Here is a 19,253-nt window from a genome sequence, read left to right on the forward strand (position 1 = left end):
AATACCAGCCGGCTCTAAGACAGACCCGCCGCTGGCCAAGGCCGAGCCAATCAGCAATAATGGTAATGCCTCTGTGATAATATTTTTAAGAAGGAAAAAAGTTGCTGGGACGGAAAACGGCAGCCGGAGAGAGGAGTGAGAACATGTGAGAGAAACAACCCTGCAGACACCAAGGTCAGTGAAGAAGGAGGGGGAGGAGGGGATCCAGGCGCCGGAGCAGAGATTCCCCTGCAGCCCATGGTGAAGACCATGGTGAGGCAGGCTGTCCCCCTGCAGCCCATGGAGGTCCACGGTGGAGCAGATCTCCACCTGCAGCCCATGGAGGACCCCACGCCAGAGCAGGTGGGTGCCCAAAGGAGGCTGTGGCCCCGTGGGAAGCCCGTGCTGGAGCAGGCTCTTGGTAGGACCTGTGACCCCATGGAGAGAGGAGCCCATGCTAGAGCAGGTTTTCTGGCAGGACTTGTGACCCCGTGGGGGACCCACGCTGGAGCAGTGTGCTCCTGAAGGACTGCACGCCGTGGAAAGGACCCATGCTGGAGCAGTTCGTGAAGAACTGCAGCCCGTGGGAAGGGCCCACGTTGGAGAAGTTCGTGGAGGACTGTCTCCTGTGGGAGGGACCCCACGCTGGAGCAGGGGAAGTGTGACGAGTCCTGCCCCTGAGGAGGTTGAAGCAGCAGAAATAACATGTGATGAACTGACCGTAAACCCCATTCCCTGTCCCCCTGCACCGCTGGGGGGGGGTTGGTAGAGAATCCGGGAGTGAAGTTGTGCCTGGGAAGAAGGGAGGGTTGGAGGGAAGGTGTTCTGAGATTTGGTTTTATTTCTCATTACCCTACTCTGGTTGATTTGTAATAAATTGAGTTAATTTTCCCCAAGTTGAGTCTGTTTTGCCCGTGACGGTAATTGGTGAGTGATCTCTCCTGTCCTTATCTCAACCCACAAGCCCTTTGTTATATTTTCCCTCCCCTGTCCAGCTGAGGAGGGGGAGTGATAGAACAGCTTTGGTGGGCACCTGGCGTCCAGCCAGGGTCAACCCATCACACCTACACAGGAAAAAGGGGACATCTGAAGAGGTGGGGACGGAGAATATCTCTGCCATTAATGGGAGAAATCTGCTTTCTAAAGAAGATCACTTGAATGTACAGCTTTCCAGGGATGCAAGAGAATTTCTTTCTTTTGTAAGTCATTGTCGTATCAAGGGATTTTTAAAATAAGCCATACGGATGTGTTTGGAGATTGGGATGTGTTCGTTCTCTAGTCTCTCTACTCTAAAAAGAGCTAATGGTGACATTGCATCTCCCTCTAGAATTGCAAATAATTGAAATGTGCTCTGCTAGGTGAACATTTAGAGTTAACTAAGTAATAGTGGGCTTGAACCCTTGGCTGCCATAAATCAGTGTCACTTCACTGACTTCAGAGGAGCTGGTGATTGACACTGCCTGAGAACTTCACCTGATGATGGTTGTGGTTAGTACCTTTCCAGAGAGAGCACTTTTTCATTTACTGTGCTTCTTGGTTGGGAGGTGACTTGACTGTTGTTCTCCTTTCCCCTCCAGCTCAGCCTTCTGCCTAATATTTCAAAAAGGTTTGATGAGGCTCAGCTCAGTGGAAAAATGGACCATTTGAAATAAAAGCTGTCTTTTGTCTAACTATAGTCACAGGGCAGGACAAAAGACACCTGAGAAACAGGTTTTGCACTATAAACCTTCAATTCTCTGCTACAGCTGAATCAAACATATGAGAGACCAGATCTTGTATCTGGCCAAACTTAGAGTAGCCATGAAATATGCAATTATTGCTTTTGATATAGCACTGGGTATAACTGTGGGAATGAGAAACAGTGTTCTAGTGCAGCTGATTGTATATGCCTTCCAAACCATAAGGACATCAATTTAAGGTGCTCACATTGATGGAGCACTCTACAACCCCTTATTAAGATTCTTGCCAACTCCTGTAGCAGTTTTCCCCTGCAGAGTAAATTTCATGGAATTTTTTAGCCTGCCTTTTCTTTATACCTACAGTGTAGGTGCCAAACACAACGCCATAAACCATCACTTCATGGTTCTGCAGTAGTTCGCAAAGGTCAGTGGCAAAAAAAAGATGAGCTCATTTTCAGCCTACTGATCAATGCTACACAAGTGATCCGAGTCCTGTGAACCATGTGTTGGAGCTGTCTTGTAACTTTGAATTTATTGGGAGTTTCCAGTTGCCCTCATTAACCTTCTCTACTAATTCACTTTTCCTTAGGACCAGAGGGCTGTGCCCTGCATTTGGCTTATACTGTCTATATCGTGTTTATCTGGACAAAAAAAGCATGTTCATGATGCTGATGTTTTCTTTTCACTGAACACACTAGAGGCAGATCTATCAGCCTTCAAGCATATGAAACATAGAGCCATCTAAGAAGAACATGTCTTGCCTGAAGTCCTAGACCTTTATGGTCTCATACACTGAGCTTCAAACAACTTGCCCTTTGCTCTCTCCCCAAGTACTTGCATTTGCAAATTGATAATGTCTCTTTCCTGTCCGCTCATTAGTGGGTACTGCTCTCCCCAGTGCCCCAGTATCAGAAGATTTTGCCAACTTGTCACTTATTTGAAGGTTCTGTAGGAAAACGACCACACTTGTTTTTAAACCTCATCATGGATTTTCACAAGCCTCTTTCATTGTGTATTTCCCCTCTCTCATTCTCTTTGTACCTATTTTATTTAGCAGAGCATTGCATTCTCTCAGTGTTTGCTGCTGCTGGAACAAACATTTTGGCTATTGTTGTCTGCTGCGTTTTTCCATCTCTCTGGTTCTCATTTCAAATCATGGCTGCTTAAAACATTACCCTTTCCTTTTCTTACACTTCCCAGTTTTTCTTCAAGTTGCAGTCCCTCGTGCAGTGGCCCAGCAAATCTCTGTGCTGGATGAACCTAATAGAAAGGTTCCTTCAAAGGGTAATGTTTTCAGGTTACTGCAGCTGCCCATTAACTGAAGCTCACACCGTTTAGCTCAGAAAGGCTCTAAATCTGACCTACTCAGGTAATTTGCGTGACATGATCCATATGAGATCCCACAGTAAGCTTGTTGGTCAAGTGGCTGAATATAACACTACCACCCTCCAGTCGACCCTGGGGTTTTACTGTTGGAAGCCTTCGAAGGTGGCACAACAATACCAAGCTCCTAGTCTTTTCACAATAGGGACAACTCAGCAGGCTCTTTGCTGTCTGACTCACTGGGGAAAAGTTCTCACGAGCCTCCGACAGTTTACTGTAGAGCATCAGGAACAAGAGCATCACAGTGACATGAGAAATGGGAGGCTGCTTTCATATCTGTTATTTAATTCTGAAATAACTGCATTATCTAACATTTTTTTAAAAATGGGGACATGGGTTTTAATGAAGAATTCATGCTCTGAACTGAAGGAAAGTGTTGTGGTATTGCATTGTGCTGCTCTATCATTCCCATGACAAATAGCGTGGATCCATTAGTGACCTACATGGACTCATTTAGATGCAAACACATCAATACTCCTGAAAAGCTGCCCTGCTTTGAGGAAGAACAAGTTCCAAATATTGCTGAATGGAATTCAGTCTCAGAGCAGTAATTACTGATTGTAATTTTGGAGTAAATGCAGTAATTAATTATTGACGTTTTCCATCAGTGCATTATATTGTGTGCCAATCTTAGACTAACTACAATAATTAACAAATGGGATTTTGCATGCTCTGGTATTGAAACTGTGGTTTATAGAACAGGCATGAGAATTTTACCATAATAAAGTTATTTGTAATTTAAATGGGCAGACAGGTTAAAAATGATCAGCCAGAAAATAAAAGGGTTTCCCTGTCAGTTTTTCAAATACCTTCAGTAATTCTGTTTCAGCCTCCCCCAGTAACATTCACTTCCATTCTCTCATGTACAAGCACAACAGTGCAAAGTTTGGATTGCAAACACAGTGAGGGACATTTAATTTAATCACAGTTGTCAGTGGAAATTAAAAGCAAAAGTAATCCAAAGAAAAGAAAAAAAATTGGCTGACCTGATGTTTTTGCAGTACCTAAACATACTTTCCCAAACAAAGCCTATCTGAGAGGCATAAGCAACCAAAAATTCAGTAAAAAATACACTTTCATTAGACTTTGCATTGAAGTGATCTGAAATGACAAGCAACAGCCAGAAATTTTCCATTCACATCTTTTTGTTTATCGGCATTTAGAATTTTGTTTGTTTGTTTTATTTTTGGCTAATAATGTCTGCTTACTTTAAAATGAGGTGTTTGGGATTTTTCCTCTTATCAGCGCACAGAAAAAGGAAAAGGGAAAGTTTTCCAGTTTGGTAATCTATATGTTCCAATGAATAATAAAAAAAAAGATATTTCCTGTGGGAAAAAAATATCACCTATTCCAGGCAGCTGCAAAAACAAGCATCTCACATCTTCTACAATAAAACACATAAGCACATGTTTAAGAAGCTGTGAAGGAGAACCTGAACATCTTTTTTTTTGTATTTGAGTTTTGGCCTATATTACTTCCCTGGCATTTTGCAGAAGAAGGTTGCCTGGACAGTGCATTCTTAATATTTTGCCACTACTCTTAGGAGCAGAGCTAAAAAAAATCTTACTATTGATCTTTTTTTCATTCTTCTGCTTCACTTTTGCCTCAGTCAGGTTGTGTCACTCACACTCACTTTGTCTCACTCAAGTTCATGCCAGTCAGTGCTCCAGATTAGTTCCACCCAAACGCCTCTCAGTCGTTACCTTTAAATAAAACTTCAACAGCAGAGTATCTATCTGAGGTGGTAAATAACACTTTGCTAATGATCAGTCACTGCAATGAAGCCACAGAAGGGGAATGGACAGGATTTGCACTGTTTTATAAGTTTAAAAAAGTGCATCCAGAATTAAAATTGAATGAAGATCTTTCTTGGTTAGGAAAAAACACTCTGGTGGATTACATCAAACTGGGTGCTGCTTGTGTTTCTTGTTGGCAGCTGCTTATTTTGGGAAAGGAGTTCAATAATACAAAGCTCTTCCTTAGAAAAATCCCAATTAAAAAGTTTCTTGAGCATCCTCTTGAAGCATATGAGTAATTGCCCTGATGTCAATACGGTTATGCACATGCTTCATATTGGAATTAAGGGCCCTGAAGAGCTGCAACCACAGTAAAACTAGATAAAAACCATGCAGGAGTTATTGTGTTTCTGCCAGTTAAGGGAGCTTCCTGCTCTCAAGCTTTGCAATAGCTATCTGTGCTGTACCCATGGGCCTAGCTGGCTTCTGTTCTAGTGTTTTTAGGAAACTTTTTGTTGCAGTAATGACACTGTCTACTGAGTGGGTAAGTCAGAGACTTCCAGTGGTATTTTGGAGGCCGACTGGAAGTTGCACATCAAACCAGCCATGGGGGTACAATAACACTGTGCTGAGCCAAGAACAACTGACCTATCTCTAAGTAAGGCTTATTACTGAGGGCTTAGCCCTGTGCTGATTGCTATTGCGCAGCCCTGGCTGGAAGCTGACTTGTGACCATCGTGACTAAAAATCGCGTCTGCTTTTAGGGTGCTGGTATGGGTGTTTCCAAGCACTGGAAAGCAGATGAGCTGAAGAAAGAGCTGGATCTAAGCCCTTCTGAGATTCTGGGTATCTTTGCTATCACCAAGTGTCTTCTCCAGTCTAACCCAGCATGGTACTCCCTGTGCTAAATCAGATCCTTCCCTGGGATAAGCTCTTTCAGTGTCCTCCTGTGGCCACATGCAGTTAGCCAATTCCTTTTGTTAGGTGCAAAAAACCACACACAAAACTTTTTTCCTGGAGAACTCTCTCCTGCTAAAAGATGGGTATATCTTCAGCTCCTGCAATGGACTTGCCAAGGTAGGAGTCTACAAGAGAATAAGGACCTCTGAGCTGCATTTATTCCATTTTGATAGGGATATTCTGTACCTGTAATGAAGGCTCCTTTAAGCAGAGGATGGAAGTGATCTGGTGGTAACAACTGAACTGATTTTGCTAGACATCAGAGCATTAAAATTGAAGTAAAAGCCAGGAAGGCTAAAGGACTTCCTATTTAGAGGCAACAGTTCAAGACTGTTCTGCTTTGCAGAAGCAAAGGAAAAAATGCTCTGAGAGATATGGAATTTTTTTGCCATTTTACCAGCTGATTCCTTTTTATATAATTTGTTGGGGAAAAAAAAAAACCAAACAACAAATCTTAGTCCTACTACTGAGTAATCTTTGTATAGGAAACAAGCTGAGAACTCAATATCAGCCTGATTGTGAAAAGATAGAGGCAGAGCACTTCATAATAATCCATGATAATGAAAACACCGTAGACTCATATCAGTGAATCCTTAACAACACAGGTGTCTACAGCCCTGCACTTTGTTACATGACCATAAGACAAAGAGCATATCCTCAGTGATCACAGCTATGCTAGGATATAAAGCTATTGCTTGGTGCCAAACTAGGGAGACACTTGTGTTCTTTGATTCCTTTGCAGGTGTTATTGAAAAATCTCCCTGAAAAAGACAGTTCCTGCTTTAACAAAATTGCATGCATGCATCTCCCACTCTCCCCCAGGAAAACCTGCAGTAAAAAGCCAGTGAGATGAAGCAAAAAGCATTTGGATATGGAAACATATTTTGGTTTCAAGCTTCCAAGGGGGCTTGTCATAAGGAAGGAAAAGAAAAGAGGTATTTGAAGAGGGAAAATGCATTGACAGTTGTCTTCATATAGTTACATACAAAGGAGAGTCTAAACTATGGAGGCTTTATCTTGCAGATGCACCTAATGTTTATTGAAAGGTTTCTTAATCAACTTCATGTTGTCTTCAGTGCATCACCTCTTTCAAAGACATTTTGATCCCATTCCTTAATTCTCAGTGGAAAGGATACTGCTCTGAAGACCGGAACAATACATTTTTCAAAGATATTAGAGATAGCAGTGAAAAATTAGAACACTTCATAGTTCTTTGGGAAGGTTGAAGATAGGGATTTCCTGCCTGTACCTTAGAAGGGTCAAAAAAGGCCTGAATCAAAATCACTGAATCTTAGACATTATGGCTATAATGGCCTAGAAAGGTCACCTAACCTGTCTTTCTGTCACTAATTTGGGAGTGTAAATTCCTTGTTGCAGCTTAGGGCCACTCTGGGTGCTGGCTTGATTGGGAAATCTCTGGTGTGGAACAGTTTTAACAACAGGGAGACTTTCCTGTCTCTGTAAAAAACACATACGGTTTTATATTTCTGTTTCTCAAAGAATTATCTAATGGAAAAAACAGCCAGTGGTGGAAAATATTTCAATTTTTTTGGAAACATCTCTATTTTTGTTATTGGTGATAGGCTGGGATTCCAATGAAACCAGCTGCTGCTTCTGATGTTTTTGACACTGTTACATGTATTAGAAGTTCCCTTGGAGCATCAAGCTGTCTCCTTTCCAACAACACAAAGTACATTACTAACAATGAGATCCTCATTGAGATTTGTCTAGGTCCTCACTGAAACAAAGCTTCTTTGGCTTTGGTTGGGTTTTATCTACACACAGAACTTAACAGTAACTGAGCAAGAAGTCAGCATGGATCCTTCTAGTAATTTCTTGGGCTTGGGAAAAAGAAATTAGGGGTTATTTAGTTGTCAGGGAGACATATTTACATATAGTTATTATGCTGGGATGAAATTGGATACAGACCATACCACATGAAGAATGCTTTGAAACATTTGTAAGATACAGCTATTGAGACAGACACTGTCCCAGTCCAGTCACCTGGGATTAAACTGCAGCCCAGTCCCATCTCTTAATTGCAGATTTTCTTCAGCTACCAGAAATGCTCTCTGGCTGACCAAAGGGAATCGGGACAGCTGCTGCCTCTCCTGTACTGACCAGGAAGACTTTCTAGACATCCAGGATGCCCCTGGGGTGGGGAACTTGGCTCATCCCTCGTTAAGCATCCTTCCACCTCTTTTTCTAAAGAGACACACACACAAACGGTTCCTGGTTTATGTGTGGGTGTGTATTTGTGCAGGGTGGCTCTAGCCAGAGGCCTAAGTGAAAAAGGCAGAAGCTAGAGAGTTGCAGAGCTGAATCTTTTTGAGGGTCTACAACACAAAGAGAGTCTACAACCACAGCTGACACCCCCTTCCCCATGCAGTTACCTGTGCTAGTGCTTTGTATCCAGTGGTTCCCATAACTCTTCAGTAGGGACGATTAGCATCCTTTGGCCTCTTCAGCTGCACCTTCAGCCTCTTCATGCCAATCTGGAAGCCATTCATAGCCTGGATAGCAGCTTGGGCACTGGCAGGATTGTCAAAACTCACAAAACCTGTCAAAACATGAGGCAAGGCAGGGGGCTTAATGAGCTGAAGGGGGCCAAGGCACGTACATGCAACGACCACTGAGAATGAACATGAGGAAGGGGGTAAGGGTGGTGGGTGGGAGGGAGTGAGCAGGTAGGAGGGTGGGCAGGAGAGTGAGGAGAGGATGGGTGCCAATCATGGACAAAGGGTAGGAGGGGTTGTTACAGATCAGTGTCCCAGGACGCAGTGCCTGCTCTGAGTGCCTGTTTGGACACAAGATTATGTGAAGCACAGAGATCCAAATGTTGGTGCCACAGTACCAGCACGCACAAGATTTGGATCACCTTTGAGTTAGGTGTCAGCAGATGTGATGCATGGTCTCAAGGTACTCTGTCTTGCTCTTTTTCCCTCCATCATGACTGGGGTAAATTGCTAGGCCCTCCACTCACCAGCATAACATTTCCTTTGCCTTCCAATATTCATGGCGAAGGGAACCTGATATACCTACTGCTACGTCCTTATTATGGCAATATAAGTAAAATGTGAATTTAAGAAGTTTTCCATTATGGTATTCATTGGTATGAATAGTTTGATTGTTGGCCACTTAATATGTGGAGCTTTATTAACTGGCAATTTCTGCAGACTTTATGTTGGCTCTGCAGTTGAGAAAGATGAACACTAGTGCTTTTCTAACACAGCTTCCATAAGTAGTTTCATACTTTGCCAGCAAACCATCCAATCAGCCATGGAGCGCATCCAGCAGTAGAAACACCTATAGTGACAGAATATTGTATCTGCATGTCAGCTAAAAATGAAATTCTTTGTCTCAATGGAACACTTGCTCTCTGTGAATCAGAAGAGCCAAGATAGGTCAGAACCACACAGGATGCAATGCATCTAACACATTCAGCTTTGGGGAGGGTTTTTGGTGTGAGTTTATTTTTTTCTTCTTTTTTTGTTAGCTCCAGGAAAAGGCCTCATTTGCCCATACTGTATATGACTTTACCTGAAGTGACCATGGGTCTGAGATATTAGTGAGGCAGGGGGCCATCACATTGTATAAGAATTGCCTCTGCTACCTTTGTCAGAAATGTCCCTGTGTGCCAAAAACATTTCTGAGCACAAACCCTGGGTAAGACTAGCCTGGACCAGCCTGCACTCCAGACAAAGCTATTTGTTTTCCCACCCCCTGCAAAGCTCTGGCAGCACAAATCAACACTAGGAACCCAGTGCCTCTCAACAGACAGGCTGAAATGAAAAGGCAGTTCAAGCACCCCTCAAAAAGCTAATGCTGAGCATTTGCTGCCAGGTATACACCTGCTCCTGACAACAGTACCACACATGGCTTACAGCCTTGGGCTGCACTGTGAATGCATTCGGCAGCACCTCCTCCCTGGTCTAGTTCCTCCTCAAAAGCAAGTCTTCCAGATGACACAGGGTGGCTTGCATTTGAAAAAGACACACATACACATGCATGCAAGCACACCTTCTCACTGTTGCATTAAAGCTGTACTCCCTGCCTTTGGCTAATAACGTAAGTTTATGAGAGGTCATAAACCTATGGTCTTAGCCTCAAAGTGAGACAACAGGTTTACTGAGTATGGCAGATGTGGTTTTAAGAGGGAGCCCATGGAATAAACAAGTATCCCTTGTCTTGCTCCCCTCTTGAAGCCAAGGCTCCAAGTAACTGGCCGTCCATGCAGTTTTCCTGCCAACCAGCTGGATGAGGAGGTACCAACACTGCAGCTCTGAAGATGTGAGCAAAAGTGTTGCTCAAGCCTCAGAGCAGTCATCAATCTCTAGACAGAAAGCTGGAGAGTTATGGTGAGTAATGAGCTGGGGTATTATTCAATGGCAATGGGTCTGCTTTTGCAGTCACTTATTAGCCAGTAAGCACCTGGTAATGTTCCCAGTTTACATTTGACTACTTGAATAATCTATCAGTCAACAATGATGTCCTATGATTTGATCTCAGCAAAGGAAAACACTAAACACCTCCTGATTTCACCTGAGTTGATTCAGTCTTTAAATAGTGCTGGAAGCTCCCTTGGAAATGCTTTACTTGATCTTCAACTTGAAATTTGCTGTCTAGCTACCTCACATCTTTGAATATAGGATGTAGTGAAAGCCAGTTATTTTTAAAATCACCTCTGGATTGCTAATACTCCTGTTCAAGACCCATCAGCCACATGTATAACAGTAAACTAAAACTGTGCCAGGGAAGTTCAGAGAAAATGGAACCCAATCATCTGTACCACTGAGTTTTTAGAAAGGTCCTTCACATAGTTTTGGCTCGTGCCTAACTCCGAACAATTCCTGGACAAAGTCTGAGTATTAGCACAGAACAGAGGCTGTTTTCAGTATTTGGCTTGGATGTGGCCATGATATTCTAGAAAGTAAGCAAATTTAATAGTTTGGGTGTGGGCCATTCTGTGCCAGCTGGCCCCAGTGCTAGGGGAAAGTGCCAGGTATATTTACTTTATTACTATATACACAGCTAGCAAATATCAAAGCTGAGTTGGCTGCAGCTGGATAATTGCTTATATCATGTCTTCAGAGAACCTAGCTTGCCTGGGAACTTTGATTTCTACTCTTTTAACTGGTCCTGTTGCAATGTACCTCCTACTGAATAAACGTGTACATCTAGAGTGTATCTACACGTGCATCCATTTGTGAGCAAATTATCTTGGGAACCTAAAATAATCAGTGGAGGTCTAGCCAATATAGTCAGTGGAGTGTAGGACATGATTTCTCTCTTTTTTCATGACACTCTTAGCTGTGCTCAAATGAATCAAGCCCCACTGGCTGTGTAGTAGGGTCCAGTGCTGACTGCAATGAAGGCAGACACCTAACTTAATTCAAGGTACCTCTATTGTGGGATTTACCTGGTTCCGTAGTTGGGACTGATATCTCAAGGTAAGATGTTGTTAACTGGCTAGTGCTTGGGTGAGTCACTCCCCAAAGTGATGTTAATTGCTGAATCAAACTCCTAATGCATGCAAATCCCACCAGAAATGCTGCCAAGTATGATGGATGTCTACTATTTGTCTACTTTTGCCAAAACTAGACTTTTAGTTGGGAGATAAGCTCTGATGCTGGGATGCTGAAACAGTTGTACCTCTGCAAGAACCTTGCCTTTAGATAAGTTCACAAAGCTACACTAGTTTTTATCATCACTTTGCTTTCGAGATGGAATTCTAATGCCATTTCCTCATTCTGTGCAAAGCTGTAAATAATATAGCATTTTAACAAATTGGACTAAGAGAGATTAGAAGTGCATTTGGTCACTATATTTAATTTAGACCAGATAATGAAATTGGGCGATATACTCTGATGCTATAGGTATTTGTTGCCTACAGATTTGGACCAGATTTGATTTGTTTATTTTTTTTCTCCTTATTTGTCCTGATATCCAAGGCTGTAATATAAAAAATCTCCACTGGCTAGCTGCTGGGGGGGGGGGGGGGGGGGGCTGGAGTGAGAGGGCTGGGGAGAGAGAAGGAGGAGGGCAAATGCCAATAATTGTGCATTTTCCATCTGAGCACTTCCTAGGGACAGAGCAGCTAATTCCTGTAGCTTCATTTCACTGTTTTAGTTTCTTGAGCTTGATATGCTCAGAAGTTGTTGGTGTATTCAGCTCTTCCCCTTCCTGTTATTTATGTGGAGTTGTATTTCATATTGTTGAATGTATTTGGATGGACTCCATGTGAGAGACTGAATTGTTATCTCAAGCTGTTTGTCTCAAAGATTGTTAGGTGTGAGAGACTGGACTGTCATCTCAAGCCATTCATCTCAAGAATTGTGAACTGCTTATCTCGAGCCCTTTGTCTGAGATGGCCTGTCTAAGCAGGACATTCCTCTGTCCATAAGGACGATTACTAGGCCACTGAGGCATCCAGGAGAGGAAAGGGGCTGAAGCCAACAAGTATGCAAGAATGTGGAGACTACCATTCTCATGGAAACTGTACTCTTTGAGATAAGATACTGGTTTCTGGTGTTGATCACACGAAGGTTGTGTGATACACGAAACCTGCAGTGCGTGAACAGTGCATGAAGAATACGTATGTGCATGCATCATCGAAATATGCCCTATAAAAAAACGTGGAGACAAGCCGTGGTGTGCACCCACCACCGAAGAATTGAAGACTGAGGACCAACGGGACGCTGCTGGATCCATGGTGGTGACTATCCTTGCAACTCTATCTCGACTGCTTGCTTGATTTCTGCCTTTTCTTCCTATTGCTACTATTTTCTACTTTTGATAGTTTTGATAATAAAAGCTCTTTTGGGTATACGGCATTTGACCTTGTTTGTGTCTTAATCTCGCTCTTGGGATCATATCGAAACCTTTCCCGACATTGGATCGGGACACTCCAAAAAGAAGAAAAGCTATGGCTTATCCTGAGAGTTGAGATGTCACAGTGCTAACGAATATGCAGATAGATAGGCAAACAAGCTGTGCTAACAAGATCATATTCCTTTCTCTTTTCAGCTCAAATACATACTGGTAGATTATAATACTTTTTTGTTGTTACGTGCACTATTGGCAGTTAACCATCTTTGTTTCTCCACGTCAATGTCAGCTGTGTTAATGGTGCTATGCCAGAATTAAACATATATGACTAGGAACAGAATTTATGTGCTGGGAAAATAGCTTAAATACTTGCTTTCTGAATGGCTTTAATGTTTGAGTCCATGACTATAGGGCTCAAAGCATGATGATAGTACTACAGTTTCTCAAGAAGCTATCTGTGTTTTGAACACCACCCCTGCATTGTCATCTACACTCTTGAAGGACAAAAGAGAAAGGGAGAGGTTAAAAAGCTTGAAGCTGTTTCTGTGCATCAGTTAATCATTAATCAGAGAAATATATGTTCTGGTCTGAAGACGGTTGGTAGGAGGACAGGATTTTGTGATAAATCTATTTGGGGGGGGATGTTGGTTTTTTTTTTTTCTTTTTTTCCCAGGGATTATGTAAAAAGGCTATTCTAATAAATGCTTTATCAAAGCAGCAAAGAATGAAGAAATCTACTAGGACTGCTGCTCAGGGTATCTAATCCTTCTGATTCTGCATAGCATCTTCCAGTAAGTTACTGACGTTGGAGTCCATGACTTCTGGCCTGCTCTTTTCCTGCATGACTGTGTAGATGATTAGCGGGCAGAAACTGGGTTAGCATCTTGGAGGGTGCTTTGGTTTCTCCCCATTTCTTCCACAAAAAGACTCGGTAGTGGGGCATGGTGAGGGAGCTTCATACCCTTCTCATGATGCCAGCATGATCACCAATGGCTTTATGTAACTGATATTACCCAAGGGCTGTTTTTCTGTATTAATCGGCTAAGATGATAAGGAAGGGAATTAGCTATGTATCTCAGAGTGCATTTGAAGACTGTTTTGCAACTGTAAACTTTTCATTCACAGTGAGTAGTGTCTCTGCATGGCCATGAATCAGTTTGTGCACTAAGTGCAGTCCTGAATGAGCACATCGTTAGATTCCTATGGATCTTTAATTGGTCTTTCTGAGTTTTCTGTTTCTCTTTGCATGCTGCAAGAATTAGCGGTATGTGCAAAACAGCCTTTTGATGATCTGCTACCAGGTTGGAGTAACACGTTGCCTCTCTTCAGCAGAAGCTGTCATCTGGATGGAGCCCAATGCTTGGTAAGTACACTGAGCATCCCCTAAATCAGAAGTCAAGACCATAGTGAATGACAGGTCCAGATGCAAGCCTTTGATCCAGACTCCTGAACTGGGGGCAGATGGTCCTACAGCAGGTCCACTCATGTAACTGGTCTGGTCTCAGGAAATGGAAAGGAAAAGAGGAACCTCAAAGAAACAAATATCTAAGTTGTCTTAAAACTAAGAAGAGTTATTTGATCTATGTTCCAGACACTTGCTGCACAAAACTACCATTTCAGAGACGCACTTCACAAGAGATTGCAACAAAAACAAATAGACATTGGTGCTTATTAGCTTTTTTAGGCCAGAGATACATTTTTCTGGTTCTGCCTGCGAGTGTCTTTGATTGCCATGATGGAATCTTTCTTGACACTTCTTGTTCCTCCAGTTACGGAAGTCACTGGCTAAGGAGAGGATCTCATTCTTCTGAACTTTTCGCTCTTGTCATTCAAGCCATGTTCATCTCAATAGAGGGGAAATGAGAATAACAGAAGAGCAAGGATCTGCTTCTCAGCCTGTGGAAGGCAAATTCCCATGTGGTGAAAGAGAAGAAATGCTGTGCACATTGGCTTGGTACTAGCACAGGAGAAGTCCAGGCCCCTTGCTTCCCTTGACTTCGAAGTGCTGCTACCCAGGACATGAGGGGGGCCAGACTACTAAGATGGAGGAAGCTGCAGAAAGCCCAGCTCCTTTCCTTGCCCCAAGCATTTGAGTTAGTAATTAAGGAATTAGCTATTAATATAATTGGTTATTAATATATTTGTCCCCTTAGCGCATAGCTTCATTGCTTTTGTTACTAAACAGTGAAGGGTGAGATCTAGGAGCATCAGGAAGACATTTTCTGCTAGGAAGTTAATGATAAAACATTCAAATCACAGGAGTCTTCTCTGCAGGAAGGGTACTGGGGAGGAGCTCCTGCCCTTCTCCCTCCATCAGGGCCTGGCCACCTACCCCTCAGCACTTCCCTGATACTTCAGTCCATTTCATTCCTAAGACTGCTCAGTTTCTCTTTCTCCATGTTTATTAGTCTTATCAGACAATGGAGGTTTTCCTTTAATTGCTTTGCAAGGTCTTTACCTTGCTATGTTCTTTACACGACGTACTAGCTGCTGTCTTGCAATTTTTTAGTGCTGTAAAGAATTTCAGGATACAATCTGTATGTAAGTAGCTCTATAATGTATGTGTGCATTGGAAGGTATTGTATTGTAAGGTGATTTATTGGTACTGGAATACTCAATAAAGGAGTACATTTGCAGATCAAGGGCATAGCACTTCAGCTGTTTTCCACTGTCTAATAGGGTTGGATGACTTTTTGGAATATTTAACCTTCCACTGATGTTTAATCATGTCCAAGTGAGATCCATCTAGCCAGTCATCCATCCCATCCGTCTACCCATTTTTTTTGATGTATGAACAGTCAGTAACTGATGGCTATGCTAAACAACTACTACTAAATATTTCACATCTGTGGGATCACATGATTGGAACCTCAGAATATTTGAAGAATTGGCTCAGAAATTTGCTGAACCATTAATGTTCATTTTAGAAAATTATGGAATATTAGAAAACCTTAAAAGTGTTCCAGAAAAAAAAAAAAATCTATAATTAATTTTTAAGGATGTAAACTAGGTGACCTGGTAAACCTAGTTAATCTTTCATAAACCTAAGTAAAATTATGAAAATTTTTATATGAGATGATACAGCAAAGAATTAAAAGGTGTACAATTAATGCTAATCATCATGTTTTCATGGAAAATAGCATCTATCAAATTAACCTGATTGCATTAAATTGCAAGTTTGGTTAATAAAGTAAGTTTTCATAGAGTGTACTTAACCTTTTCTAGAGTATTTGAGATAGCCCGTCTTCATAGAAAATGAAAGCAGCCCTTATCAAAGTACTTAAAAATTGGATAATAGATAGACCACCAAAAAAAATTGTAAATTGTGACTTACAATATTGAGGTGTTTCTAGTAGGCTCCTCCAGGAGCGTGCTGAAAGCTCTGTGCTATTCAATTTCTCTAACATTACCTGGAAGATGTCTAAAGTAATTACTGGAAAATTTGCCAATCATACAAAAATAGTGAAGTGGTAAATAATGACAGCAGTAAGTCATGTTGACCTGGGTCACTGCGTAGGCTGGACTCAGTTAAAGAAAGTTCATTTTAATCCAACCAAATGCAAAATTAAGTATCCCCAGGAAAAAGCAAGTGGGTCATGCATAAAAAGAGGAAATCTTCACTAGCAAACAATGCTTCTAAGAAGACATGGGTGTCATGATAACAGCCAAATACATAAGCTCTCAGGATTATGTTGAAATACTCAAAGTCCCAAGACTCAGTACAGTCTTGGGATGAAGCCAGTTGCTGGGGAATATCCTCTAGAAGTAGCAAGGTGATGTTACCTCTGAGTATGGCTCAGGAAGGATCCTTGCTGGAATTCTGCATTTAGTTCTGATGATTTCTATACAAAAAATAAGTTTTAAGAATTATTCAGAACTACAAGAATAATTCTGCGTCTGAAAAAGTAGAGTTGCCACAGTTTATCGAAGAGAAGGTTAAACAGTCATCTGACCAGTGTCTATAAATAATTTCTAAAAAAACTTTTTTTAATATAGGAAAAGAAAGAGCTTGATGATTTTGTCTGCATGGAAGCAGACGTTTGACAAATTTAAAATGGAAATAAGACACTGAGTCTGCATTTTTTTTTAAATAGTGAAGGTAATTAACTATTTTGGAACATCTTGTTTAGCAATAGGGGTGGAGCACCTATCAAATGAATTCTTGATTAAGACACTTTTCTAAAAGGGATGCTATGACTCAAGCAGAAGGTCACATGAGCTGAGGTATCTGGCAAATGTTATTTCAGAGTTCAGTCCAAAGCATTAGAAGAGTCCCTTCTGATATCTGTCTGTCTATTGTTCATTTCACATTTCAGATATTTAGAAAATCAGTTCTTGCATACTAATCTGGCATGAAGTGCAGTAACAGTCATGGTAGAGGTGACAATTGATGTTAATGCCATATAATAAATGGCCCCAAAGTGCGGGCTGCAGACCACTGAGACAGCTGACTGGTACTCGTTCTTCATCTTGCTTCCAGCTGAGAGAAACTGAACAGATGGGAAGGGGAGATTAAATGAAGAGTGAAAGTAGACAGCATGATTAACTTTCTCTAAAGGTCAGAACACCCAGTGCAGAAGGTAGCTTGAAACACACAAGCATCTTCCTTATGTCACCTTCCTGTCTTCCCGTGCATGAAACTACTTCTATACATTGAGGCGGTGTGAGCTGGAATGTGCAGAGAAGTGGTCTCTGTTACTGTGCATTGTCAGTTGGATGCTCTCCAGATAGTGCCTCAGAGAAACAGTATCTTCTCTGAAGAAGGTTGAGGGCTGTAGATGCTGACCCTGAATTCAAACCAAGAAGGACTTTTCTTCCTATGAGTCTTCTTTTTCACAATCTGTTTGGGTTTTTTTATACAGAAATTATTGTCATGATTCACACTGAAAGCACAAGGTTAAGATTCAAGATTAGACTAGAATTTGGACAGTTTAAAATACTGCAAGGTCACATCTAGGGTTTTGACTCATAGATACAGCTGGAAGCAGGGCATCTGATTATGACCAACTTTTTCTAAAAAGACAAAAAGAAGTAAAAATTTGATATAGAAAACCACAACAGATTTCTCATCCTAAGAATGGAGCAAACACTAAAAACTTCTCTTTTTCCTGTTAACAGAGCTTGTCTAAAGGATGAGCAACTATTTGTCTGATGCTGTGAACTGTGGTTCTACCCATTCTGCTAAATAGGAGTTAAAGTCATCCAATGAATGGATGGAAGAAGTGAAGGATTCAGGCTTCAGCCATTCTTTGGACACACCATGAATCAAATACTGGACCAGTATACATACATGTCTGCTGTGGACAAGAAGCATTGTGCTTCTTCTAATAGAAGCATAATGTTCCAACCCAGATGATGATGATCTTCCTCACAAGGAACAAACTAGCCAGTGAGGAATCATCCATAGATAAGTGAATGGTATTTGGTCTTTTTTTGAGTGATGATTAGAACTGCAGCAATTTCCTAACTGCTTTCAGAAATGGAAGGAATTCTTCTTTACTTGCTTTCTGAGCCTTCCTTGTAAATGTTTGATGTCATGATGTGTCAATATAAGGTTTATGGGGAAAGTACATGGTTGGAAAAAGCAGATGAAGTTTTGAGGAGACAAGGTCCTCTGCCAGTGTAAAACCAGAAGCAAAGAGTGTGCTTAGTGTAGGTTTTACAGAAGTTATGAGTAGGAGCTAAGTAGGTGCTCAGTTAAGGATGCACTGAGAGTGTTGCTGAATCAAGATGAAAGCTATTTTTATATTTGTTTTGTTGGAGTTGTACAATATAAACAAGATGAAAATAATTACTGAAGTGACCACCAGCCATGTTACAATGCATTTCTTATCTTTATCTTAATTTCTTTGCTCCTAGGTTCTCTCTTGGATCTCACTCAATTTGTGGGTTCTCGATAAAGAAGCCATGTATGAACACTGTAGCTACTGAAATCACCAGTCATCCTTCTTGGTCTATAAGAGACAAGCATTATAAAAAGTGACCTTCTTTTTGATAATATTTCATAGTGGGGAAGTAAATTCCTTCCTGGGCTGATCAAGAAAAAAAACCCAGGAAAACCAATTAGGAAGGTGCACTGTGAATTGTACTAGTGACTATTTTTTAATCAGTTCTTTCATGTCCCAGGGAGTCTCTGAAATAGATCCATTCTTGGTGTAGCAATGTATAGAATCTCCCCACCTTGCCCCTGCTGATCATTACTTAGACAGACAACTAACCGTCTCTCTCCCCTTTATGTCACTGCACAGCTGATACCTCATTATGGGTAGGTTGGGGCAACCCAATAGATACAGAAAGACTTGAAGCTTCTCTTGTGGGACAGTCTGGAAGTTTCTGTTCAGAAGCCAGAAGTAGTGATGAATAGTTTTTGGCCATGCTTTTCAAACCAATAGTTTACTTTCTATGGAGGCCAGTGTGTGAAAACCAGCTAACAAAACTAAAATTTAAATCAACAGGGAAAAAAAATCCTCATATGCACTGAGTCATTGGGAAAGAAAAAGAAAAGAGGCAAAATCTCTTAGTATCTAGACCAGGAGGTTGTGAACTTGCACTGAACTATGCTAGGTACCAAGAAGAGAAAGGAAAGAGTTATACAAATACATTTTAAGCTGGAAGATAACATACTGTTCCAGATCCAACCAGCTGTTACATCTGTGGTCCTTTCAGTGTCAATGTAAGACTTCTGTGT

General features: G+C 41.5%; 1 protein-coding gene across 1 annotated transcript in view; it reads right to left on the bottom strand.

Moving 5' to 3' along the window:
• LOC121232999 (CUGBP Elav-like family member 4) overlaps positions 1–19,253 on the bottom strand; it is a gene marked incomplete at its 5' end in the record, with an annotated part of 104,480 nt that overhangs the window by 33,841 nt on the left and 51,386 nt on the right. Inside the window, one exon of the mRNA XM_041121546.1 lies at positions 8,131–8,297. Within this exon, the coding sequence (XP_040977480.1) occupies positions 8,170–8,297 (128 nt within the window). The remainder of the gene's footprint in view (positions 1–8,130; positions 8,298–19,253) is intronic.

Source organism: Aquila chrysaetos (genome assembly GCF_900496995.4).
Source record: "Aquila chrysaetos chrysaetos chromosome W unlocalized genomic scaffold, bAquChr1.4 W_unloc_3, whole genome shotgun sequence".
NCBI classification, from domain to species: Eukaryota; Metazoa; Chordata; class Aves; order Accipitriformes; family Accipitridae; genus Aquila; species Aquila chrysaetos.